This window comes from Metarhizium robertsii, assembly GCF_000187425.2.
Source record: "Metarhizium robertsii ARSEF 23 chromosome Unknown MAA_Scf_5, whole genome shotgun sequence".
Classification (NCBI taxonomy): Eukaryota; Fungi; Ascomycota; class Sordariomycetes; order Hypocreales; family Clavicipitaceae; genus Metarhizium; species Metarhizium robertsii.
The window spans coordinates 2,290,165-2,313,337 of NW_011942193.1; the positions used below are offsets into that span (position 1 = coordinate 2,290,165).

The 23,173-nt window shown below is 52.1% G+C and overlaps 11 protein-coding genes across 11 annotated transcripts; 6 read left to right on the top strand and 5 right to left on the bottom strand.

Annotated features, from left to right (window-relative positions):
• Window positions 1-860: 860 nt before the first annotated feature.
• Window positions 861-2,283, top strand: MAA_03970 (PWI domain-containing protein; the record flags this gene model as incomplete). Its single annotated transcript, XM_007821968.2, has 4 exons — window positions 861-964; window positions 1,032-1,122; window positions 1,194-1,358; window positions 1,423-2,283. The coding sequence occupies 4 exons, from the start codon at window positions 861-863 to the stop codon at window positions 2,281-2,283; spliced, it is 1,221 nt and encodes a 406-aa protein (XP_007820159.2).
• Window positions 2,284-3,092: 809 nt separating this feature from the next.
• MAA_03969 (Histone H4 acetyltransferase, NuA4 complex, Eaf6) lies at window positions 3,093-3,743 on the top strand (the record flags this gene model as incomplete). Its single annotated transcript, XM_007821967.2, has 3 exons — window positions 3,093-3,209; window positions 3,266-3,460; window positions 3,531-3,743. 3 exons carry the CDS (start codon window positions 3,093-3,095, stop codon window positions 3,741-3,743), a joined length of 525 nt encoding a protein of 174 aa, XP_007820158.2.
• Window positions 3,744-4,835: 1,092 nt separating this feature from the next.
• Window positions 4,836-7,265, top strand: MAA_03968 (dipeptidyl peptidase; the record flags this gene model as incomplete). Its single annotated transcript, XM_007821966.2, has 6 exons — window positions 4,836-4,937; window positions 5,048-5,250; window positions 5,315-6,672; window positions 6,731-6,933; window positions 6,986-7,102; window positions 7,167-7,265. 6 exons carry the CDS (start codon window positions 4,836-4,838, stop codon window positions 7,263-7,265), a joined length of 2,082 nt encoding a protein of 693 aa, XP_007820157.2.
• Window positions 7,266-7,717: 452 nt separating this feature from the next.
• MAA_03967 (Bromodomain associated domain protein) lies at window positions 7,718-8,479 on the top strand (the record flags this gene model as incomplete). The annotated part of the gene is made up of 2 exons (XM_007821965.1): window positions 7,718-8,114; window positions 8,211-8,479. The coding sequence occupies 2 exons, from the start codon at window positions 7,718-7,720 to the stop codon at window positions 8,477-8,479; spliced, it is 666 nt and encodes a 221-aa protein (XP_007820156.1).
• A 317-nt stretch (window positions 8,480-8,796) lies between these two features.
• MAA_03966 (pentatricopeptide repeat protein) lies at window positions 8,797-11,262 on the bottom strand (the record flags this gene model as incomplete). Its single annotated transcript, XM_007821964.1, has 1 exon — window positions 8,797-11,262. The coding sequence occupies one exon, from the start codon at window positions 11,260-11,262 to the stop codon at window positions 8,797-8,799; it is 2,466 nt and encodes an 821-aa protein (XP_007820155.1).
• Window positions 11,263-11,511: 249 nt separating this feature from the next.
• On the top strand, window positions 11,512-12,795 carry MAA_03965 (RNA-3'-phosphate cyclase family protein; the record flags this gene model as incomplete). Its single annotated transcript, XM_007821963.1, has 1 exon — window positions 11,512-12,795. One exon carries the CDS (start codon window positions 11,512-11,514, stop codon window positions 12,793-12,795), a length of 1,284 nt encoding a protein of 427 aa, XP_007820154.1.
• A 93-nt stretch (window positions 12,796-12,888) lies between these two features.
• MAA_03964 (DUF1746-domain-containing protein) lies at window positions 12,889-14,115 on the bottom strand (the record flags this gene model as incomplete). Its single annotated transcript, XM_007821962.1, has 2 exons — window positions 12,889-13,699; window positions 13,760-14,115. The coding sequence occupies 2 exons, from the start codon at window positions 14,113-14,115 to the stop codon at window positions 12,889-12,891; spliced, it is 1,167 nt and encodes a 388-aa protein (XP_007820153.1).
• Window positions 14,116-15,436: 1,321 nt separating this feature from the next.
• On the bottom strand, window positions 15,437-15,625 carry MAA_11239 (uncharacterized protein; the record flags this gene model as incomplete). Its single annotated transcript, XM_011413219.1, has 1 exon — window positions 15,437-15,625. One exon carries the CDS (start codon window positions 15,623-15,625, stop codon window positions 15,437-15,439), a length of 189 nt encoding a protein of 62 aa, XP_011411521.1.
• Window positions 15,626-17,149: 1,524 nt separating this feature from the next.
• On the top strand, window positions 17,150-17,547 carry MAA_03963 (uncharacterized protein; the record flags this gene model as incomplete). The annotated part of the gene is made up of 3 exons (XM_007821961.1): window positions 17,150-17,209; window positions 17,320-17,444; window positions 17,523-17,547. The coding sequence occupies 3 exons, from the start codon at window positions 17,150-17,152 to the stop codon at window positions 17,545-17,547; spliced, it is 210 nt and encodes a 69-aa protein (XP_007820152.1).
• A 478-nt stretch (window positions 17,548-18,025) lies between these two features.
• On the bottom strand, window positions 18,026-19,170 carry MAA_03962 (G-patch RNA maturation protein; the record flags this gene model as incomplete). Its single annotated transcript, XM_007821960.2, has 3 exons — window positions 18,026-18,046; window positions 18,119-19,070; window positions 19,145-19,170. 3 exons carry the CDS (start codon window positions 19,168-19,170, stop codon window positions 18,026-18,028), a joined length of 999 nt encoding a protein of 332 aa, XP_007820151.2.
• Window positions 19,171-19,958: 788 nt separating this feature from the next.
• On the bottom strand, window positions 19,959-22,724 carry MAA_03961 (arsenite resistance protein Ars2; the record flags this gene model as incomplete). Its single annotated transcript, XM_007821959.2, has 3 exons — window positions 19,959-20,453; window positions 20,518-22,493; window positions 22,601-22,724. 3 exons carry the CDS (start codon window positions 22,722-22,724, stop codon window positions 19,959-19,961), a joined length of 2,595 nt encoding a protein of 864 aa, XP_007820150.2.
• Window positions 22,725-23,173: the final 449 nt, after the last annotated feature.

Here is a 23,173-nt window from a genome sequence, read left to right on the forward strand (position 1 = left end):
TGAAACTCGTGGGATGATGGCAACGGTTGCCTCGGGGTCTCTCCGCGATCGTAGAACGGGACAAAACTGGTGAACTGTCGAACGTGGTTGGACAACAGTAGTAGGGTCCGCCATTGAATGCTTAAAGCGATGCTGCGGGGTCTCTGGTACTTGGTACGTACTGGGTGCAGCCTGGAGTGACCCTACAACTCCAGACAACAGTCCGTACAGTTCGACAAAAGATGAAGATGTGCTTCACATCATTTACAGATTTTTTTTCATCCAAGTAGGAAATCATTTAATTTCCGTTGTGCTGAAACGGCTCGTTGTGTCAGCCCTGTAACTGGGACTCATGGTTGGGCTGTGCCTCATACGTCCGAGGAGGTTCTCACTACTTCGTAATAACGAATATATTCGTCCTGCGAATATGATGTTGCCAGGAACCGGAACGGGCCTGAGAAGCTTCAGATCTAGGTTATGGAGGGAAAATAGAGCTCCAACCTCGGTATTGGAAATCTATCAAGGCCACAAAACTGCTGTCTCAATTACGACTGATACGAGTGCATTCCTTGATTGCCCTTGAAGATGGGGTCTGGAGCTCCAGAGCTTCCGCTTGCCGTGAAGAGCCAGGTGGGTCACACTGCTGTAGTACAATGTCAGCCGGCTGGTACATGTAGTATTGTACTCCGTATGCATGTGCGAGCGCCCAAACACCTGGGCACTGTACTCCGTACCCTGTCAAACTGCCTTAGGTACGGGATGGAGCACGTCTTCTGCTGACAACAGACGTCACTTCCCTTTCCTAACAAAACATTGTTCTTTTGATCGTCAGTTCAACGGGTCGGTTTTGGCACGCAATTGGCACCTCGACCTTGTCCGTCATGGCGTCGAAAGTTGACGCTCGGCTTTTGAAGTCGACCAAATTTCCCCCAGAGTTCAGTCAAAAGGTCGACATGCAAAAGGTCAATCTGCAGGTCATGAAAAAGTAAGCTCTCGAGGCCCCAACCGTGCCAGCCCACCTCTCGCATGACGCTGACCCTGCTTTTGTTTAGGTGGATTGCAAACAAAATCTCTGATATCCTAGGCACTGAAGATGATGTTGTTATTGAGCTCTGCTTCAATCTCATCGAGGGCACACGCTACGTAAGTTGTTGGAACTTTGACACGATGCTTGCCCGTGTGCTTCTCAGCGCCGCTGACTCTCCGCTCTACAGCCTGACATCAAGTCCCTTCAGATTCAACTCACTGGATTTTTGGACAAGGACACCGCGCCTTTTTGCAAAGACCTATGGATGCTGCTGCTGAGTGCCCAAACCAGCCCTCAGGGTGTGCCTAAGGAACTTCTCGAGGCGAAAAAGCTGGAGCTGATGCAGGAAAAGGTACGACCAAGACCATACGAGTTGAAAATTTCCACCACATTAGATGCTAATTGGCCATTTTTAGAGAGATGCTGACAAGGCTGCCGACGATGCTCGCAGACGCCGCGATGATCTTGATCGTCGGGACCGTGGAATTTCGGACCTGAAGGAACGAGACCGACGTGACAGGGCAAACAACCGCGCTGATACTTGGCAGGGTCGACGCGGAAACCAGAATCCTGACAATCGGAATAGGCGACCCGATCACCACAATCGCGGATCGCGAGACCAATATGGCCGCGACCGTGACAGATACGTCCCAAACGATCGCCAGGGACGGGGAAGAGACCGAGACCGTCGTCGACATCGACCGCGATCACATTCGCCAGAAAAATCCTCACGTTCGAGGTCACGCGACAGGAGCGCATCTGGTAGCACCGCTAGCAGCAGATCCAGCTCTCCTCCACGCCGGAGAGCTTCGTCGCCGAGGCGCCCTGGAGGTCGGAAGCGGTCCAGATCGCCAAGAGGAGATGCATACCGTCCAAGGCATGACCGACGTCGCTCCAGTTCTTCCCGTCAATCTCGGTCTGTGTCGTCGGACCGCAGTTCACCCGCTCGAAAGAGGAGGAGGGGACAATCGGAGTCACGAAGCAGATCGCCGCCACGTCGAAGGCGCACATCATCATCTCATGGTTCAAGCAGTCGGTCTAGATCTCGCAGTCATGATAAAAGCTCTCCAGTAAGGAAGCAGCACAGGCGCCGGCACAGCTACGATGACGAAGATTCCGACAACTACCAAAGAGATGAGCGTAAAGACCGTGGCAGAGACAGCCGCCGAAAAGAACGGGACACAGACCGAAGGCGGAATAGTTCTTCCGCTTCCTCAACCTCTCTGAAACGTGGAAAACTAGCTGATGATTTGCAAGATGACCGCCGCTCGCCATGAAGGGACGCGAACGAGATAAATGGTAAGGGAGCCATCTGTTCCCGGTGATAACCCCGAAGGAGAAAAATCAACGCTAAGAAAAAAAAAATACATGACGATACAATACTTTGTTGCTCTCACCGTCATGACAAACGGAGCGGTCCGGAGAGTGGATGCCGATTTTTCGAATTCTTCGTTTGGGACCAGCCTCTGGGGCGTTTTGCTTATAATGACCTTGAATACCAAGAGTATATCACGAGAGCTATGTCCTACTAGGGTCCTATTCTGGTAGGCACACCAATAAAGGCAGGGGGGATGCATAAAGAACGATTGGGTATCCTTCCGTTTGACCCATTGCCGCTGTATGATGCGGCATTCATCAAGCCTTTATTTCTTACAGCAGAAAACAAGCGAACATAATCCTACTATTGTAGTATCAGAAAATACAAATTAATTCCATAGCCCAACCACTGTGAACTTGGCCGCTTTGCAATGAAGATTTATGCAAAGCTGTGTAAAATACCATGATGTTGTAGGTCTGGTTCATGGTTGAACTCTCTAAAGTTGGAGGCTGGACATGTCACCTGGCGCCCCGCGGAGCTCGGCCTGGTCCAGTCTGGTGGCAGCTGCGTTCTCCAGCTCCACCATCGCGTTTTCAAGACTGAAGGTGGGCTGCGTCGTGCACATTTCAGCGCCAAAGTGCAAAGTTCATCGCAACACCGCTCGCTGTCGAAAATACGCATCAGACGCGCCGTGCGCTCTAATTCTACGCCGGCCAAGAGATTCATGCCCCCGCAATCCGGCGCCTAATACGGCCAGACGACGTGCGTATGGCGGACAACAAACAAGGCGGCCCAGGGCCTCTGCCGACTCTGGCAGAATACAAAAAGTCCCAGGCCCGCGTGCGCGAGTTGATTGAGAAGCGAAGAGTCCTGGAGAAGCGTCTAGTAGGTCTCTACCTGGGGGATTGCGAGGGGGTTTGGGCACTAATAGCATACCGCAGACGCAAGTAGAAGACAACATTGTCTCCAAAGAAGCAGCATACCTCGAAAGCACACCGAGCGGAAACATCATTACCGGATTCGACAATTACATGAAAGGAACGAGCGGCGCGGCGGCACAAAGACGCAAAACAGGACCGGCGGATCAGAACCGCGTCTTTTCCAAGTCGTCTATTTCGTATAGACCAAACAACGGGGTACTTTTTGACACGACGCCCGGTGTGTTTTTGTTTGGACTACATACTGATGATGGGGCATTTTCTGTAGGACTCAACGCCCGGATCGACGCCAGCATCGCACGCGCCCACGCCTGTGTCGGCTTCGTTTCGGGATAACGGAACGCCGTCGTCAGCAGCGGGAGCAAAGAATAATAGCAAGAAGAAGAAGGCGGCTGCCGTAGCCGACAAGGAGGTCGAGGATAGTGAGAATGATGGTGGGGGCAATAAGAAGAGGACAAATTTCGGGGCATCGAGAAAGTAGAGTCGGAGGAAAGCTTGGGTGTTGAGCCGTTGGTTCTTCTTGATTTTGGGGAGTTGGGAGTTCGGTAGAGGATTGTAGCATTGGGATATTGGATTGCGAATAAACCCAGCCGTCTTGGCTTTTGGGGTTGGCGTTACGGACGGAATGGGATGGCCTGTCTAGAATAGATTGCGGGACGATTTACACAGCAGCATTTGCGTTAAGCTGGCAGAGAGAAATGGAACACACAACTCGGTCTTCTGGCGGGGGCTGCGATCATAATCTGCTACGTGACGTGTAATTCGTACCTTGTCACCACTTTGGAATGACGACGGTTACGGTTTATCGTGGCTGTGGCCTAGACACTTCTGTACGGTGGCCCTTTCGATTCAAATATCAATATTGAAGCACCTTGACCTTAGTTTTGGAGTATCCAAAATTCAACAGGGTAGCTACAGCCAGCCAGCGGGGAAGACGGATGGGCACCTGCGCTTACAAGCATACAAAGGCAGAGGACTACATCGGCTTCTGTCTTTGTTCGGTGCTGTATTGGACAACTGCATCAGCTACGGCAACGGTGGATATGCCCGCTGGTTTTCTGCATGCCCTGCCCTCCCCTTCCTTACCTTGGCACAACGAGTAGTAGTAGTAGTAGTACTACCCTGATAGCGAAATGTTGGCCGACTAATGCGTGCGGCGCGGCGGAGGCCCTCTCCTCACCAAAGATGGCTGGTTCCGTGCGGGGCTCGAGTATCTGGAGGCGGGGGAGGGAGCTCTCCTCACGTTCCTGTGAAACCCTATTCCGGAGTGAGTTGTACATCGAAGCCTCAAATTCGTTGATGGATTTGGAAGGTCTCTCGTGCTCTCGTGGGCCCAAGCCTCACTTTTGGTTCTCGGTGCGATAGATTTGGCTAGACAGTCTGGCCGTAGAGGTTGCTCATGTGGGTGCCGCATAAGTACGTAAACGGAACTACCCCATACGTTGTCGTAGGCAAGGACGACCTCGAGCTCCTTCATTTTCGACTCCTGTGCCACCCAAGGACTTCTCTTCCTCCTTTCATATTCGCAAGTCCCTGCCCTTGCTGGGTTGATTTCTAGATGCAATTGCCCAGAATGACGGTCCACGCTGCTCGCTTCACCCCAGAGGTGCTTCTTTCTGCCCCTCGCCGTTCGGCTGGTGTCCCGAACTCGACGGGTGAGCTGGTGCTTTACACCGTAGGTCCTCGCTCTTTTGCGCTTAATTGAATGTGTTTTATTCAGGCCTATGTCTTTGGATACGTCCGAAAACTGCCTTGAGCTGGCCTACTCAGCTGACCTGACTCTAGGTTTCTGCGTACTCGTTCGAGACTCACTCCAAGTCTTCTCAGATCCGGGCCCTCAACATCAAAGAAGGCACCTCCCACCTTGTGTCTGAGGATTCGGGCGCCAGCGACCCCGTTTGGATTGGCGAGAATGAGGTCATGTATCTCAAGGGCGGCGACAATGGCTGCACCATGATTATGGCCCAGCGGGTACTGGACAACTCAGAGTATGTTACACACCGCCAGAGCAATAAAGCATGGGACTAATACTCGGTACGCACCAAAACTTAGACCTCAGATGGTCCACTACTTGGCTGGAAATGTCTCAAGCCCCAAGACCAAGGTCTTGTCAAACGGCAAGGTCGCCATTTGCTTCGCCGGACTGACCACTCCCAAGGGGGAGCTGTACTGGCCTCCCGCCGAACACAAGACCCACGACTCGGCCAAGATTTACACCTCTCTCTATGTCCGTCATTGGGATACCTGGAATACCCCGAATGAGAATTCATTATGGTATGGCCAACTGGCCAAGATTGACGGAAAATGGGCTCTGGAAAGCCCGGGCCTGACTAACCTCTTGGCCGGTACCGACCTCAAGTCTCCCGTTCCTCCATTCGGAGCCTCTGGCGATTTTGACATCTCCACCCATGGCATCTGCTTCGTGGCCAGGGATCCAAAGATCAATCCCGCAAGATACACCAAGACTGACCTCTACTACGTGCCCATCAAGTCGTTTGTTGAGAAGCCACCCGCTCCGCTGATTGTCAAGACCGGCAACTTGGTGGGTTACAGTATCGCTCCAACCTTTAACAAGAATGGCAGCAAAATTGCTTTTGCTAGAATGAGGAATATTCAGTACGAGGCCGACAAGACCAGGCTTCTGCTCATTCCCGACGTCAACGATCTTAGCAACGTTCAAGAGTTTTATGAGACGAGCGATGGCGAAGGCGGTTGGGACCTGAGGCCAGACTGGATCATCTGGAGCCACGACGAAAAGGATTTGTACGTCGGCGCCGAGAAGCAAGGCCAAATTGTACTCTGGAAGCTTCCCTCTTCTCCTGCCGATGCTAATGAGCTGCCTACACCTTTCCACCTGGACGGCTGCGTTAGTGATGCCAAGTTGCTGGGGGATGGTCCCAGCTTGCTCATCAGCTCCAAGTCCCGTGTTGAGAGCTCGCTGTACGCTGTTTTGGACCCCGCATCAGAGTCAGTGACTGAGATCTCGTCAAGTTCCAAGAATGGCAAGTCCTTTGGTCTCAACAGTTCTATGCGAGCTGATTTCTGGTACCGCGGCTCGCTCGGGTACTACGTGCACGCTCTCGTTACAAAACCTTCCAACTTTGACCCTTCAAAGAAGTATCCTCTGGCCTTCTTGATCCACGGCGGCCCGCAGGGTGCTTGGTTGGATGAATGGAGTACACGATGGAACCCAGCCATCTTCGCCGAGCAGGGCTACGTTGTCGTTTCCCCTAACCCGACTGGCAGCACTGGTTACGGCCAGAAACACATTGACGCCATCACGTGTAACTGGGGAGGTAACCCTTATGAGGATTTGGTGCTCTGCTTTGAGCACTTGGAAAAGAATGTGGATTACATTGATACCTCAAGATCAGTCGCGCTGGGAGCCTCGTACGGAGGTTACATGATCAGTATGTATGGTCGCGATGCCGAAGCCGAAGAGAAAGCCCGCTAACAGCCCCTTTCTAGACTGGATCCAGGGCCAACCACTAGGACGCAAGTTCAAGGCCCTCGTCTGCCATGACGGTGTATTTTCTACTCAAAATCAATGGTCAACTGAGGAACTGTTTTTCCCTGAGCATGACTTTGGCGGCACACTGTGGGAGAACCGAGAGACCTATGCCAGATGGGATCCATCTCTGCATTGCCAGAATTGGAAAACTCCAATGATGGTTCGTTCATTCCGCTGAACTGTTTATGTCCAAAGCTGATGTATCTGGATAGGTTCTGCACAATGAGTTGGATTATAGACTGCCTATTTCTGAGGGGTTGGCCATGTTCAACGTTCTGCAAGCCCGAAAGGTCCCGAGTAAGCTTGTTGTATTCCCGGATGAGAACCATGTGAGTGCTCACTACAAAAATTTGCGTAGAAACAAAATATCAGGCTAGCTGACAAGATCTTTAGTGGATAATCAAGCCAGAGAACTCTCTTGTGTGGCACCGAGAAGTATTGGGTTTTATCAATAAGTATAGTGGAATTGCTGGCCAGGAAGAGGCCGCGTAGGTTGGGCGTGCATATGTGCGAACAAAATGAACGTAATACCAGAATAAAGGGCATACGGGAGGTTGGATAAATGAATATAATAATCAAGCCAGTTCGAGTCCGGCCATATTAGAGACATGAGTCCGTGCGAAGTACCAATTGCAATATATCCGCACTGTATGCCCCCCCAACCTTCCAGCAAGCTTGTTACCTGCACAAGCAAACCCAAACCTGCAGAAGCTCCTACTACACGCCGAAGCTGATACTCAAAACTCGAGCGACAAACACTACATAAGCAAGGAAACGGCCTTTCTCCGAATATGCGCTGTGATTCACAATTGCGAACCAGCCGATGAGGTCCTCGATCGCGACACCGTCGGTTACAGCAGCAACAGCAGCAGCGCAAAGCTCCCTACGCCATACGATCGCCCAGCAAACGATTACATCCTCTCGCGCTCCCAATATTCTTCACAATGACGACGCAATCGGCATTCTTCCACGCGCTCCTCCGGCCTGCTATCCTCCAGATCCTCCGCTCGACGGGCTACCACTCTGCGAAACCATCCGTGGTAGATTCCCTCACGGACATCGCAGGTCGATACCTAGCCGTGCTGTGTGAAAAGACCGCCTCGCACGCCATCCACAACAAAGGCGATGCGGGTGACTACACCATCGTTGATGTGCGGTTGGCTCTCCAAGAAGTCGGCGCGCTACTACCGGAGAAGACCGCCACGGAGCAATCATGGCTCGGGGAGGAAGACACGACGGGTGTAGATGAGTTCATCGAGTGGTTTTCAGGTCAACGGATGACGGAACTTATGGAGATGGGAATCGGAGATGGTGAAATCGACGCGACGGATTATTTGAACGGTGAGTTTTTTTCTCCCTTTTTTTTTTTTTTTGGACACACCACCCTGGCTGCATGGAACAGAGCGACACCAAGAAGACACTAACGTTTTATTGCAGCCCTCAAGAAGAAGCACGCCAAAACAGCGGAAGATAGCAAATTCACGGGAACCGTTATCGGCAGGTCCCTGGATACGATTGCCGAGATCCAAGTCGAGGGCGGACCGGTGACGAGCGTAAATGAATGGATCATGCAGCGAAGCTCATCTCACACCAACCTGGCAAATACAAACCGCGGCGAGACGAGTCGCGATCGAGGCTCGCCTACCCCCAGTTCGGGATTGAGTTCAGTAGGGAGCAGACTTGACGATGACATGGACCTTTCCTAGGGCGATCGGGGTCATGGACGGAAACGAGTTGGGGGACCTAAGACGAATGGTCGGGCGAAGGGTCACCACCTTATCTTTTGTGGGAGGACTTGATTTATGCATAGCGAGGCGTTTGGGGTCGGTAGGAATGGAAATAAGAATACCACTATTTCATTTTGCGCGATGTAGCTGTTCTAGCCTGCACACTGAAAGAAGTACACGGTCAAAAACTGCTTCATTTGAGCATGGTCATGATGACATCTGTGATCGAAGAGAGTCTATTATACACGCTGTCTATTATACATTGCTCTTCATATGCCAGCCACACGAGGCCTCATTCACGACTTGGGCGCCAACACGTCTAAACTACCCATCTCCCTCGCCGCATCCATCAGACACTCTCTCCTCTGCTTATCCGTCCCCTCTAACCAGAACTTTCTTTGCAAATACTCATACAGGGCATCCCCTCTTCTTTCGCCCTCCAGCTTGCTCACATCCCCTTCCGCCCACGCCAATAACTCGTTATCCAGTGTCCTCTTGACCAGAATAAGACGCTTTCTCTGCGACGCACTATCCCACGATAGTTTTGTCGTGCCAAGCACAAGTTCCACGACTAGCGTCTCTGGGGGCGAGAATTTGAATACTTGTTTCAGGGCGGTGAGCGCCACAAGGAAGCCTGCGTTGTCTTTGAGTCGGCGAAACGTATGGAGAATTTTACGCGCGAGCTGGCCGTCCATACCGTCTGGTTCAAAAACGGATTTGAACCTGACAGTTTCGGAAAATAGTTGCCGCGTGGATATGATTTCTGCCGGCAGCGAAGACGGAGAGATGACGTGGAGCCTGTTTATGGGCAGAGTTTTCCACAGGGCGCTGAATGTATAGGGATCGGGGGAGATGCCGCGTTGCGTGACGAGGGAGCGGTACAGCTCAAGTGCGTCTTTGGGCTGACCTGCCTGGAGGTATGATTCGAGGAGCTGATTCATCATGAAGGCGTCTGGGCTGATTTCCGACTCGCGAAAGGCGTCCCAGAGGGATTCCATGCGGGCGTGTACTTCACGCAGACGGTAGTTTTCTGCCATGAGAGAAAAGGTTTCGAGCGTTGCTCGCGGCCAGGAGGCAATTGGCTCTGGTGCCGCCGGTGACGCAGACCGCGACTTGACGAAGCGGATACGAGATTCAATCATTTCCCACGCAAGTCTGTCTGCGTTTTCTAGATCAGTTGCACCCCCTGATCTCTGCCATGCGCCAATGAGACCATTGAGATGAATGGGAGACGCGGCCACACCCTTTTTGCGCATAAACTCCACGACGCTGAAAGCCCCGTTGAGATCTCCAGCGCCAATCAGCCGTTTGAGCCATTTGCCCAAGAAGAACTTATTGGCCACGACCGACGGCATGTACTTTTGCTTCTTCAGGTCGATCTCTCCGTCGCTCATCATGTCGACGAATGCGAACAGGGCATTTTCGGTCTGATTTGTTGTTAAAAAGTATGATATGACCTGATCGTAGTCGGATAGCCTCATTTCCTTGTCTAGCAACTCTCGCATCCTTCGATACGCAGTCCACGCCTGCTCTTGGCTTTTCGGAGTTGCTTGTTCAGACCATGTTCGAATAAGAGGCATTAGTATGCGTGGATCCATGCGCTTGCTCAACAGGATGTTGGCAGCCCGCTCGGCTTGATCCAAATCACCAGCCCGGCAGAATATCCGGACACCGAGTTCCCAGTAGTCTTGGAATGTTTCGGCCTTTTCGTCTCCGAGAGTGCTGACACAACGTTTCCAATTTTCAATCGCCTTTGCTTCCCAGCCATCGACAAAGACTGCCTCAATTGTGACGAGCTGCTGCGACGGGCTGAGTGTCACTCTCGCCTCGCTCATGTCTCTCGCGAGTAACGAGACGTGAGCCAATCGGTGAATGTTGATGGATTCGTCGGCAGAAAGGACTGTCCAAAGCAAGTCCCACACGTTGATAGGAACATGCCCCCAACTACGAGCTAGTGTGATTCTCGCCGCGTGATAGGCCTTGTACACTGCTGATACGGTGTTCTTGGTGAGCCCATTTTCGCGACGGGATTCTCGAAAAGCTCGTGCTAGAATCACGTTGAGCCTGCTAATCTTTTTGCGTTGATTTGGTGTCCAGGGCTTCTCGGAGATTTGAGGTAGGGCGACCCGAGGTCTCCAGTCATGATCGCTCAGGGGCAGATTTCTCAAGTCCCTTTGTAGCTCCTCTAGTACTTCTTTCGGCAAGTTGGAGCCTGCACTCTCAATTTCGGCGTCGATTGATTTCGTATATGCCTCCATCCTTTCCATCATCTTTTCCAAATCCCTAGCAGATTCGACGCTACTCACGTCGCCGCCAATCTCACGCAGCACCGCATGAAATGCATCCTTTTCTTCCTTTGACCCCAAACTGGCTTGTATATCTCGGAGGGCCTCCTTCAATTCGGAACCGTCTAATTTTCCTACGGAGTCGTCGAACGCCTCGCCGTTTGGTACCTCGCTTCGCTTATGCCCGTCTTGTTCGAAGAACCGTACCGAGAACCCTTGGCTGTCTTCGTCGTTTCTTGACTGTTGTTGCAAATCTTTGATGCCCTGGAGGTATTGCCCCAGCTCAGACTTGGTGGGACGTCTCGAAATCGAAGCATGATTTCGAGAAGGCTGCTTTGCCTTGGTCTTTGGGGGAGCTTGTGAGCTGTACGCAGCAACTCTCGGCGGCACTATCTTTTGCCGAATGGCAAGCAGGCACGTTCGACATATCGGGCCATTTCGGCTCTGTAAGTCGAAGAGCAATGGCCTGCCAGGCATGCTGTCGGCGAATCGTACCCAGTGATGGGTTGGAGGTGTGAGTCCTCGAAAGCCTTTCCAGAGCGTCTCCCCTAGATACCTTGACTATTTGTCGAGAATCAAAGCTTCGCACTATCGATAAGACTGACATCGGCCGACGGGGACGTGAACAGTCTATTTGCTAGTTAGCATCCACCACCTGCCTCTTTAGAAGGAAGTGGAGACGATATGGCAGAAAATTAATTTTTTTGTAAACCATCCATGCGTACAATGTACCTGGATATCTCGCGACCACGAGAAATCCCCGGCAAAGGTAGAGGACAGGAAAATCAGGGCACCATGTCGAACTCTCCAGAATTCCTGCGGTTCACCGGCCACCGATCATTCACCAAGCGTCTCACCCTCTCCACCCTAACCGGCCGACCAGTACACATATCCAAGATCCGAAGCACATCCCCCACCAACCCGGGTCTGGCACCACACGAGATATCTTTTCTCCGACTCCTCGAAGCCATTACCAATGGCAGTTCCATGCAAATCTCCTACACCGGTACAACCATAACCTATCACCCGGGCCTCATCACAGGCGTAATTGCCGGCCAAGGCGCCACCGACGGGGATGTCCTCGTGCACAAGATTCCCGACACCTGCACTCGCGGCATCACATACTTCCTCCTCCCATTATGCCTCCTGGCTCCCTTCTCAAAAGCCCACATGAATGTACGCTTCTCCGGTGCTGGCGTCATTACATCCGCCACGGAAACAGGCGACGTTTCCGTCGACACCTTCCGAACAGCCATCCTCCCTCTTTTTGCGCTCTTTGGCATCCCGCCCGTCCGGATCGAACTGCGAGTCCTGCAAAGATCATGCGCGGGACCCGGTGGCAAGGGAGGAGGCGGGTGCGTTGAGCTCCGGTTTGCGAGTCAAGTTAGGCTACCAAAGACGCTACACCTGAACCGCAGCCCGGGGCGAATAAAGAGAATACGTGGGGTGGCATACAGCACAGGAGTATCCGCCTCCAATAACGGGCGAATGATTCACTCTGCCCGTGAGGTTCTCAACCCTCTGGTGGCGGACATACACGTCGCGGCGCAATATGATCAGGCGCCGCTGGTACCTACCGGCGACAAGGCCGGTAGCAAACGTCGACTAGGAATTGGTTTTGGCCTGAGTCTTGTTGCCGAATCGAGTGCGGCCGGTATTCTCTACTCGGCTGACGTGGTGGTTCCTCCGTCGGGCGGCATGGTTCCAGAGGATATTGGCAAGAGGTGTGCGTATCAGCTACTGGAGGCGATTGCGGAAGGCGGTTGCGCCACCCAAATATCAGCGAGCGCCATGCTGATACTCATGGCGATGGGCTCAGAAGATGTTGGTCGGTTAAGAATAGGAAAGAAGGTTCTGGCGACGGAGGATATGGTTTCCCTGGCGCGGGACTTGAGGACATTTGGTGCCAGCAGTTGGGGCCTGAGAGACGTAGAGGATGACGAATCCGGGGATATTATTGTTTCAGTCAAGGGAACAGGTGTTGGTAATGTGGGCAGAAAGATAGCCTAGACGGTGTCAATGCCACGTTGGGTCTGGAGTTCAATGGCGGGAATTTGCAAAATAAAGTAAAATACTATTACTTCCAACCACCAGGCCACAAATCTATCTATTTGGTCGTATTGCAGCAGACTGGGCAATGACCGCCCTTCTTCTCGCCTGTAGGGTGGCCAATGTCGCCCCGTAACTTATTGAACGGAGCGAATGTGCCGCTGAACGCTCAAGATCGCCAGCAGCAGACAGGACTGATTGTACAATGTAATACTCGCCGACCACCGCATTCCCAGAGTTCATTATATCCGCCAGTTGCGCCCTGGATGAGCCCTCGCTCGTGCTCTCTCGCAGCAATGTTTCCGCCTCACCATTTTGTTCACTCGCCTCTCCCGCTTGGTGAAACCTGTTGCGCTCGCGCATCTCAACGCCTCCACCATCGTCTACACTAGCAGCAGCAGCAGCAGCAGTGCTATTTTGGGCATGCAGCAATACCCCTCGTTCCTCGGCATCCAAATCTTGTATTGAGCGCACCGCCGCCTCCAACTCCTCGGCGATTTCAGGCAATATCGGCCGAAACGTCCTCAGCATGACGCGGAGCTGCTCTCGTTGCGTATGCACCGTCAACATTAGGCACTGGATGGCAAGAATGGCAAAGTCGGCCAGCAAGTAGTATATTCTATACGTTGGGGGTCGTTGCCCGACGAAATCAATGACAAGCCCGCCGTGTTGGTAGCCGCGGTGGAAATCAGGTCCCCGTGGCAGCGATGTAAAGAGGTGCAGGAAGATGCATATGAAGTTTGGGATAACGACGAGAAGAACGTGGACCCTGCTGGCAGGCATGAGGAAGGGAAAGGCCTCGTCTTTCGGAGTAAGGTACATGTATTGGCCGATTGCGCGAAGGAGAAATCGAAACATGGAGCACCTGAGCAGTTAGCATCGCAGGCAGCCAAGAGAGAAGGGACGTTTCCGGGCATATACGGACTCCATATAATACAGGCCGCTTAGTTCGGCAAAAGCGAGTAAATCCAGCGTCTTGAGTAGATGTGTCACAAAGGACAGCTTCTTGGCAAGCCCGGGATTACGGTCCTTTTTGGCCTTCCTCCTGCGCCGGCGCCGCGAGCGAGACTGTGGCCCGCCGTCGTTACCATCTACATCGCCATCTGCATCTGCGTCTGCGTCTGCGTCTGCATCCGCATCCGCATCCGCATCCGCGGCCCCAGGCTCTGACTCGGCATCGGTTGCCGTGGGTATCGGTATCGTATCGTAGTCTTCTATCTGTCGCGATGACGGGTTTTCGGCAGCTGGGGCGGGCGAGCTTGACGTATCATCATGGTTCATAGTCGTCTCGTGTACGTCATCTACAGTGACTGAGCAGGCACTGCATTGAGGCAGCTCACGTTTAAACGGAGCAGGTCATGAGGCGAAGCTCTACAATGCGGATCTGAAGTGTGCGCTTGTGGTAGCGCTACTTCATGTACGCATGCGCGAGCGCTTGACGTTGGGAGAGAGGTGTTGACGAAGCCTTGTGCCAATAAGCTGGCGAAGCTTTCGAGGCTCTACGGATGAATAACAGGGCGCTGCACTGTCGTACGGGCCGTTGGATCAATACTAAATCCGGCCAGGCGTCTTGTTGCGGTGGGCGGTGGGCAGTGGCCAGTGGGACACGTGCGCTGGCGACAGACTAATGTCAATCCAAGGTACAGGTACTCCGTACCTAGGACCTAGAAGGCGCTGCGTGCTCCGTCGTACTCCTGACACGACAACGTCCTTGACCTAACCAAACCTGTCCATGTTTGCTTTCGGCCTCCACGAGCTGCCTTGACTGATAGACGCAGTAAATACATTACTACTCACTGGTAAAGCTCTCATCAGCGTCGTTGAATTACATCAAAGAGGCTGTCAACGCAGCGCCATAAACCACATCTAGCTGCCGAGGACTGGAGGATCCAAAAACCCACCTTGTGCTTCCTACTACTCCATGAATAAGTTTGTCATTGGTCAATGTCGGTGTCATTCGCATTAACGAGGTATTCTTAGTCGACGGTGCAATCGGTTGGTTGTGCTCCATCACTCGATACCGCTGCGCCAATGCAGCTTATCGCATTCCAATGTTTATTGGGAGGCATAAAGACTGACTGGAAGCACAAACAAATGCAAGTTGGCGGGGGATGTTTCAACAAAAATGCAGGCTGCGAGTTTCAAAAATACAGAAGCTACCTTGGACGGCAAGATCATTATTGGATTTCTGAATACTTGACTTGCCGTGGATGTCACTCTATTTTCAAGCATTCGTTGTCGCTGATACTCGTTGCAGTTAAAACCTCAGCAATGCCATGATAAGACACCAGTCGTATGGTTGGATTCAATGAAACAAGTTGCAGTCGATAGATATCATCGGTAACCAGTCCGCTGATGTTGCAAACCACTACTGGGCCTCTTCCCAGTCTCCAGAATCCGATCTGCAGCCACCTCAATACCGCTCGCTTTTCTTCCTTCCATCCTTTTCTTGTCTTTTTTGAACGCCAATGTGACCCATTCCAATATTTGAAGCGGCCCTACAGGGTGTCAATACCAGTCCACCGCTCCTCATAAAGGGTGATCTTTACTACTAACCTTGAGCAATCTGGCAGACGGAATAGTTTCAAGCCATAGCAGCCTCTTAGACCTTGGCAGCCTCCTCCTCGCGCTGCTCCATGAAGCTCAGGCCGGGGATATTCGCGTCATGGCGTCGTCCAAACTCCTGCTCCCTGTCCCTCTTGTCAATGCGCGTACCATGGTCAATGGGTGCAGGACCATCAAACGCCATGACGGCGACACTCAAGGCAGCAATAATGACAGCGACCTTCATATTGGGCGTATCGTTGTATTTATTCAAACTGCTGATTGAATTGTTAAAAAAAGGACTGGTGCGTCAAGAGAAGGCGCATTATACTCTGGGCGACGGGGCAACTAGGCTATCCTTATATCTCCATGGCGCGTCCAACAGACAAGACAAATGAAGCCGCCAACCGAGACATCATTCATTCCAGGGCGAGAGAAGCCGTAGCATCACAGCTGAGATGTCTGACCTGGCCGTCTGATAATCTATTTTAAGTGCAATCCACCCAATTGCGAACTGCGTGGGACCGGTAATTCTGGCTGGCCTGGGTTCATTGTTACCTCAATTAAGCAGGGCTGCATGAGACGACTCGAATTGTGTGAGACGACACAGGCTAGACTAGACTATCGAGGTTGTTTGGTGGCGTTGACGATGGGCGATGCACACTGCACTGCACCAGGAACCGTTCAGCCTCTTGTCAAAAAAAAGCTATCGACTCGGAGTGGATGACAACATTTATCTTCACTCCAGTCCGTGATTAGATTTGACGTTGATGCCCCCGGCTGTGTGGGTCATGCAAGTGCCGCCGTCACCAGGACTGTTGACTGTTTATCGAACACCCAAGTCACCACATGCATCAACCCCACAAAGTGCCCACTCCGGCGATTTGGTTTCAGTGAATGGGTCCATGTCCCAATGGCTACAATCGGGGTCCATCTCAACGGGACGTCATGCCATGACGCCCACGACCCCGATCATCAGGGAACATGGGACATGCCGCAGAGCAAAAGACGTCGAAACCATCGGCTCGATCTGTCTGGTGTTCCCAAATCATGCATCGAACCTCCAAGAGGGCCAATCGACGCCTTTGGTCGTCATTGCAGGTCCCCACAGGTCCCTGACCTTTCGTCGTGGCATAACTGACAAGACGCGGCCCATCAACATTGAACGCCTCACCCTCTGCCTGCAAGTGGGATATGGAATGCCATCGGACAACAACCATGACCGCAATCACCCAAGGCCAATGACGCTGACAAACTCGCCCAACCTGCCCGTGGAACGTCGCGATCCCAAGCACACCACTGCAACGGCCGATCGCACCAGGAGAAGGGAAGAAAGGAGGGGCCGTGAGGTGATGTGCAAAATCCCATTTGATGCTTTCCTGCTGTGGCTTCACCACCGACACAACGTCATTGGACCAGTCCGCCGCTTTGGAGTCGCACTTCCCCCTCCCTCTCACCAACAGCTCGACCTCTGTCTGACCTTTGACTTTGGACGAGACCTATTGTAGATTCCCGAAATGCCATCTGCTCCGCTTTTCGAAGCGTCCTGGTGCCTCCCCTCTTCCCTCGCCAGGAGCTTGCCCTTTGCCTGTCGATGCCATTGAATGTAGTATTAAAAGGGCAGCTTGACCCCTCATTGCCTTTAAATCATCCGTCTCTGCCGTGTCTCGCGTCTCGTGCTTCCCTACCAGCTTGAGCCCATTTACCATCAACCAAACAAGAACCTATTCTTCATTTCCCATCCACAACAGAGGTGAAATTCCTAGCCATCATGAGCGAACCAAACCAGACTTCTCCCACCACCACCAGCGGCAACGCCCCTCGCCGACGAGTAAGTCACCGTCTTGCATCACTCCTCGCAGCTCGCAGCTCGCCCGAGCTTTGCTTTTTCTGTTTCTTTTTCTTTTTCTGTCCCGCCATCAGTGTGCTAACACGCCCCAGAGCTCCGGCTGGATGCCTGCATTCGAATCCCTCCAGCAGCAGAAGAACAACCAAGATGCTGCTCGTCGCCAGAGCATGTCCGATCAGCAGGCCAAGGGCGGCATCTTTAGCCAGTTCTTCCACAAGTATGTCCATCGCCGCTTTTGTTATTCGCCCGCTGTCCCTTTTTGTGTGATGGCAACTCATTGACAAGATTTTCACAGTAACTTTGGCCGGGATACAAAGTAAAAAAACAAGAAAAAAACAAGAAAAGAAAAAACATTAGCTTTCATGCTTCGTCGTACCGCGATTGGCTGGGCGCAGTGCAAATGGCTTTGTTTTCTTGATGTATATTAGGCTGGGTGTCTGGGATGAGGCGACTTCTGCATGGTTCAGTGGTTGGGGGTTTATTGTATCGAGTTTGCGATTACCTATGAAATCGTGTAATTGAGTATTGCAACAAGTTGAGAGAGCCGTCAATGTCACGCGAGGTCTTGTGTGATTTTGCGACATCGTACGATCCATATGCAGCCACTGGTGTGACCCGTTGATTTGCATCGCCAAGTAGCGACACCGAGCGCAATTCAGACATGTATTGTATCTGTCTATATCAAACATGTCAATCAATGCAAAACACATAAACGCCATGACAAGGCTAATCGACGCTTTTTGAAAAATCATCGCCTATATTCCAGGCTACAATCCCGTGCAAACTCCACTAATGCGGTCATGTCTTGACCATGAAGATCTGCGCAAGTTCGTTAGCAAAACACAACCTGCCCGGACGCTGGCATCTTGCCGCAATAAGCACGCTACTAACCTGAGCCAAGGCCTTGGTGTCCAGCACCGCCTGCTTTTTCTGAGCAATAAACCGTGATCGAACAAAATTGCGACTCCCTCTCGGTGTTGAAGTTCCCGTCCCGCTTCCGGTAGGCGTTGAAGTGCCCGTAGTTACTGTAGACGTCGGAACAGATGCCGTAGCTGAGTTTGAATCACCCCCCTCCGCCTCCTCCGTCTTGCGTTTCTTCTTGTCCTTTTTGGATCTTTTGGAGTCGGTCGTCGACCCGTCTTCCGCCTCGGAACCCTGCTTTGACTTGGACTTGTCCTTCTTGGACCTCTTCTTTGATCGCCCTTCCTCATCGGCCGTGTTGTCCTCGGCCCCCGCAGCTGCAGCCAGCTTTTTAGCCCTCCGCTCCTCTTTTCTTCGCTTCTTCTCCTTCTTCTCGGCATCTGCTGCGTGCGCTGATTCCGGCTCGCCCTCTTCCAGATCCCCTGCCTTTCGCTTCTTGCTCTTCTTGTCCTTTTTGGATTTCTTGCCTCTTTCGTCGGCTTCGGAAGTGGGCGTCGACTCCTCCGACGTGGACTCTACTTTGATTTCATCGCCGACCAGCAATCCGCCCCGAATGAACCGCATGGGGCCCCATTTCGCCTCTACATACCGGTTCGTTTTGACCACTAGCCGCGCTTGCCTCTCGCCCTCGACAGACTCTTCTGACTTGCCATTCAACCGACTCAGAAGATCAGAAAAGACATCGAGGCCTGTTACTTCGTCCTCCTTTGCCTTGTTGTAGCCCAGGCCCTTCATGTCGTCTTTGAGAGCCACGCGAATGTATGATGCGTTGGCGGCAGTGTGCAGCTCAGAGTGAGCCGCATCTTGCGCTCCGAGGAATTGTCCGGGTTCCCATCCTTGGGCGCGTAGAATCTTCTGTCCGAACGTTTTGGTGTCTCGAGTCCATTTGGTGTTGTTGGGATCTTTGCTGATTCTTGACCGACTAATGCACCATTGAAAGTCAATTTTTTTTCTGCTTTTCTCAGGAGAGGACAAACAGAGTATAACGCAACATACCTCTGTTTTTCAGCGAGAAGACCCATTTTGACAGCTATTTGCTGCAACAGGCCAAGTCTCAATGTGCTGATTAGGATGCAGACCGGGGCGGCTAGAGAAAAAAAAAATACCAAGTTATGTCGTGAGCGGGCGGGAGGGCGCTCGATATCAGGGCCCTTATCGTGATTGGTGATTGGTCCGGCCACAACCGAATGGCCCCACAGTTGCTGCCAGCTGCAGGGTTGAGAGAGTGATAGAAAGCAGCAATGTCTTCAGCACCGAGAAGTTGATTAGTTCAGCACCCGTGTCACCTATTTTATTGAACGGCCAATGTCAAAAGGCAAACCATTTGTATACGATTGGAATTAAGATCCTCGGGCAGAATATGGCCGATAGTGCGCGTTGCTGTGCCAGATGGAAAAAGGGCCGCGAGAGATGCGCCAGACCAATAGCTCCGGTACCTGAACCACATCACATCACAATGAGCGGTTCATCACAACGCGATCACAATATCAAGCGTTCTAATATCATCAAAATTTCTGCTGGAATACATGTTTACTTACATCCACGACCTAGCTAGCGCCTGATTTAAAAAAAGAAAAAAAAAAAAGTCAAAAACCCATCGCCATTGCAAAGTTTTCAATCTGCTGTGCCAAGATGACAGAGACGCGACCCGCAAGATAAGTCAAAGGCTTGCTCCCCCATCGTATTAAAACAAAAGGCGCCGTCCCCGCCGTTTCTTTGGGTCCCAGACCTGCAATCTGTCGTGAAACCTATCGTTTTGGAGCCGCTTGTGGGATAAAAAAAAAAGGAAGATTTTTGGTAAAGCAAACACTCAGTAGTTGAGTTCACTCCCACCACCGCCAGAGACGTGATCTAGGTCTTCGTAGCTCTTTAAGCTACGGCCCTGCACGGCTTCGCGAGGACCGCCCGCCGCACCGCCAGCACCGTCTCCCCAGCGCGATCCGCCGGCACGGTTTCGGCCTCCATCAAACCTGTTGCCTCGACGGTCATATGGGCCCGTGCGATATTGCCCCCGGTTACCCATACCACCGCGACGGATTGGTCCGCCTCCTGAGCGCTCATCGCTCATTGGGTTCCAGCCGCCTGCTTGCATACCAGCAAACATGGGTGGAAAGTTGCCTCCAGCCATAGGGAATCCAGGCATACCCATCATGCTATTCATTGAAAAGTTTTGCAGATTGAAGCCCCGAGGAGTTCCGGTGGCGTTTTGCCCGTTTGCGGGCGGGAAGTGTCCGTTGGAGTTGGCATCCGTCCTAGAAGGCGCAATGTGTGCCGGGTCCATGACATAGGCATTGATGAGCTCAAACTGTCACAAAATCAGTATTCATTTTGAAATAGAGGAGGATGGACTGGATATGTAGTTGACAAACCTCTTGTTTCATGCTATCCAGGAAGTCGGCGTGCCTCTTCTCGACATGTTTCTTCCAAAAGTGCTCTTCTTTGAAAAGCTTGGTGCATTCTGGAGCTTTGCAGCGCCACTTGTGCTCGTCCTCTTGCTTTACGTACTTGGCCAGCTCTTCTTCCACTGCTTCATCAACTGATCGCCCGCCAAGTTTGCGAATGTCGACTGTTTGCGGCTCCAAGATTTGCATAATTTTGTCCTCAAACGTCTTGACCCAGTTGTATGCCCGGAGCAGTTGCTGCTCTGTCTTGTTTGAGGTGTTGCGAAACTTTTTATCGCCCTCTGCAGGCTCAGGATCGGCTTCTTCTACATCAGCCGTCTTCTTTTTCTCAGGGAACGGCTCGCCATTGGCGCTTGCACGAGCTACAGATCGCGCAGATGAAGATAAGGTGCTTCTGGGTCGGCGAAGATGGCCCCCTGGACATTTTCGGGTAAGCTCGTGGACGGAATCGCTCTCAAAGACACAGAAGAAACAAAAGTTGAACACGCGACGCAGATACTCAATCAAGAGATCCAGTTGCTTCTTCTTGATGAGCATGTCCTCATCATCGGCCTCGTCGTCAATGGCGCCATCTTCCTCTTCCTCTTCCTCCTCACCCACCATGCCATCTTCATCATCCATTGCTTCGTCTAGAACGATTTCCCGTTGCTTCTTCACTTTCTTGGTAGGCGTAGGCGGAACAGCTGGTTGAAGCCGGCCGGTATTGCGCAGGTCGTCAACCTTTTCCTCTACCTTGAGAATGGCCTGGAAGTCTGAGCCAAAGTCTTCTTCAAATTTGTTGACCAGCCGTTGGACTAGGAGCAGATCTCGCTCAATGCGTTCGGGAGCGGAAAAGAGATCCCACAATGCCTTTTTCCTTGGATTATTGGGAGGGTTGTGAACGCCGACATGGCATACAAAGTCGCCTCGCACTTCATCCTTGACAGTCTTGCCATTGACTGCCTCGAGTGCCTTTTCCGCGGTTGACACTGGCTGTGGAGTTGTTGTATCCACTTCGCCGTCGTCGTCCTTTGGATCCATCCGATCTGTTGGGAGGGATGTCTCAGAGGATGGGTGAAGCATCACCCAACCAATACGGTGATATCTCTTGCTAGGATTGGGATCAGAGAGTGACAACCATTTAAAGCCGCCCTCTTCCTCCCCGAGGTTTTCCTTGCAAAAAGACTCTAAATTTTGTCGACTGACATGAGGTGCAATGGTCTTGATCAGTAGAGTAGGCTGGAACTGGTTCTCGTCGCGGATATCAGCCCCGTTCGCCGGAAGGAGATCTCCGACGCCCAGAATCTCGTTGCTCGCGGTGGCTTCGCCCTCCTCCTTCTCAACAACACCGCCAGATCCGTTGCTCTCAGCCTTGGGCAACCCTTCCAACGAAAACTCATCAAAGGTCCCTGTCTCAAGATCCTGCTCCCATTGGCTGTAGGCGCCGCGCCGAATTTCGTTAAGCTTATTGCGAAGCTCGTCGCGAATCTCAGGCACATATCTCTCTTTGAACCATTGCTCCTTTTTGTGTTCCGAAACAAATGAACGCGCCATCTTTGCTTGCAGCTCTTCCTTGTAGGCGTCGTATGCAGCTTGAATTTTGGCCTTTTCCTTTTCGCGCTCTTCCTGCGACTCGCGAGCACCACGTGGTCTCTCTGGTTCTCGTCTGCGACCAGTCCGGGCCCGTTCCTTGTCATCCTTGATTTTTTCATTCATTCTCCACCATTCTCCAAAATACGAGAATCCCACCTGGTAGGGTAGGCGAGCTGGATCGGCGAGAGGATTGACCGTCACACCGGGGGATGCAGTTTCTTGCCCGGGTACATAGCGGTCGATGTTTGCCGGTGGTGAACTTATTCGTCGACGATCGTCTCTGTCTCTATCTCTGTCTTCTCGGCGAGACCGTGGCTCGTACCGGTCTACTCCAGGAGATCGCGATCGTCTGCGATCTCTTCGATCATTGCCTGTGATTGGAACAAAGTTAGTTGGTGCCGAATCTTTAAATAGAAAACGACGGACAAAGATTGCCAAACAGGCAATCACAGCCATCTATGCAAACAATCAATCTTACCCGGAGATCGTCCGCGATAAAATGTGTCAGATCGCTCGTCCCGAGTTCTCGATTCATCTCGGCCCCAAGTCCGATCTGATGGTGATCTAGCCGAAGAGTCTCTGTACGTGCTGTAAGAATCCATTGCTACCAACAATGCTGCCGCCGAGTAAGCCGGACGTCGGCTTTTGACCTAGAAATCTGGCTTTGCCTCGGTTCATCCGACGATATAACGTATCGGAGAATGGTCGTTGAGGACACGATTGAAACGTTTGCCTGCGGTTGTGGCGACACGGCGACGGTTAGAGAATACATCTTAACAATAGGTGCAAAGAACAATAATTTAAGAGGCTAAGACACGAGAGGGAATGCCAAAGAAGGCCAAAGGAAAGATAGTAGCTAAGATCCCTCGCAGCACAGAGTGGCAGGAGGACAAAAAGCGAAGAGAAAGCGACCAATGGTCAGGGAGGATGAATCGGGTTTGGGTGGTTGGTCGACGACGATGGGGTGGATTGGCAATTGAAGCGACGAGGAAATAGGGGATCAATAAACGCAACCAAGAAGGGGGGATAACGAACTGAATTCAATGAGCAC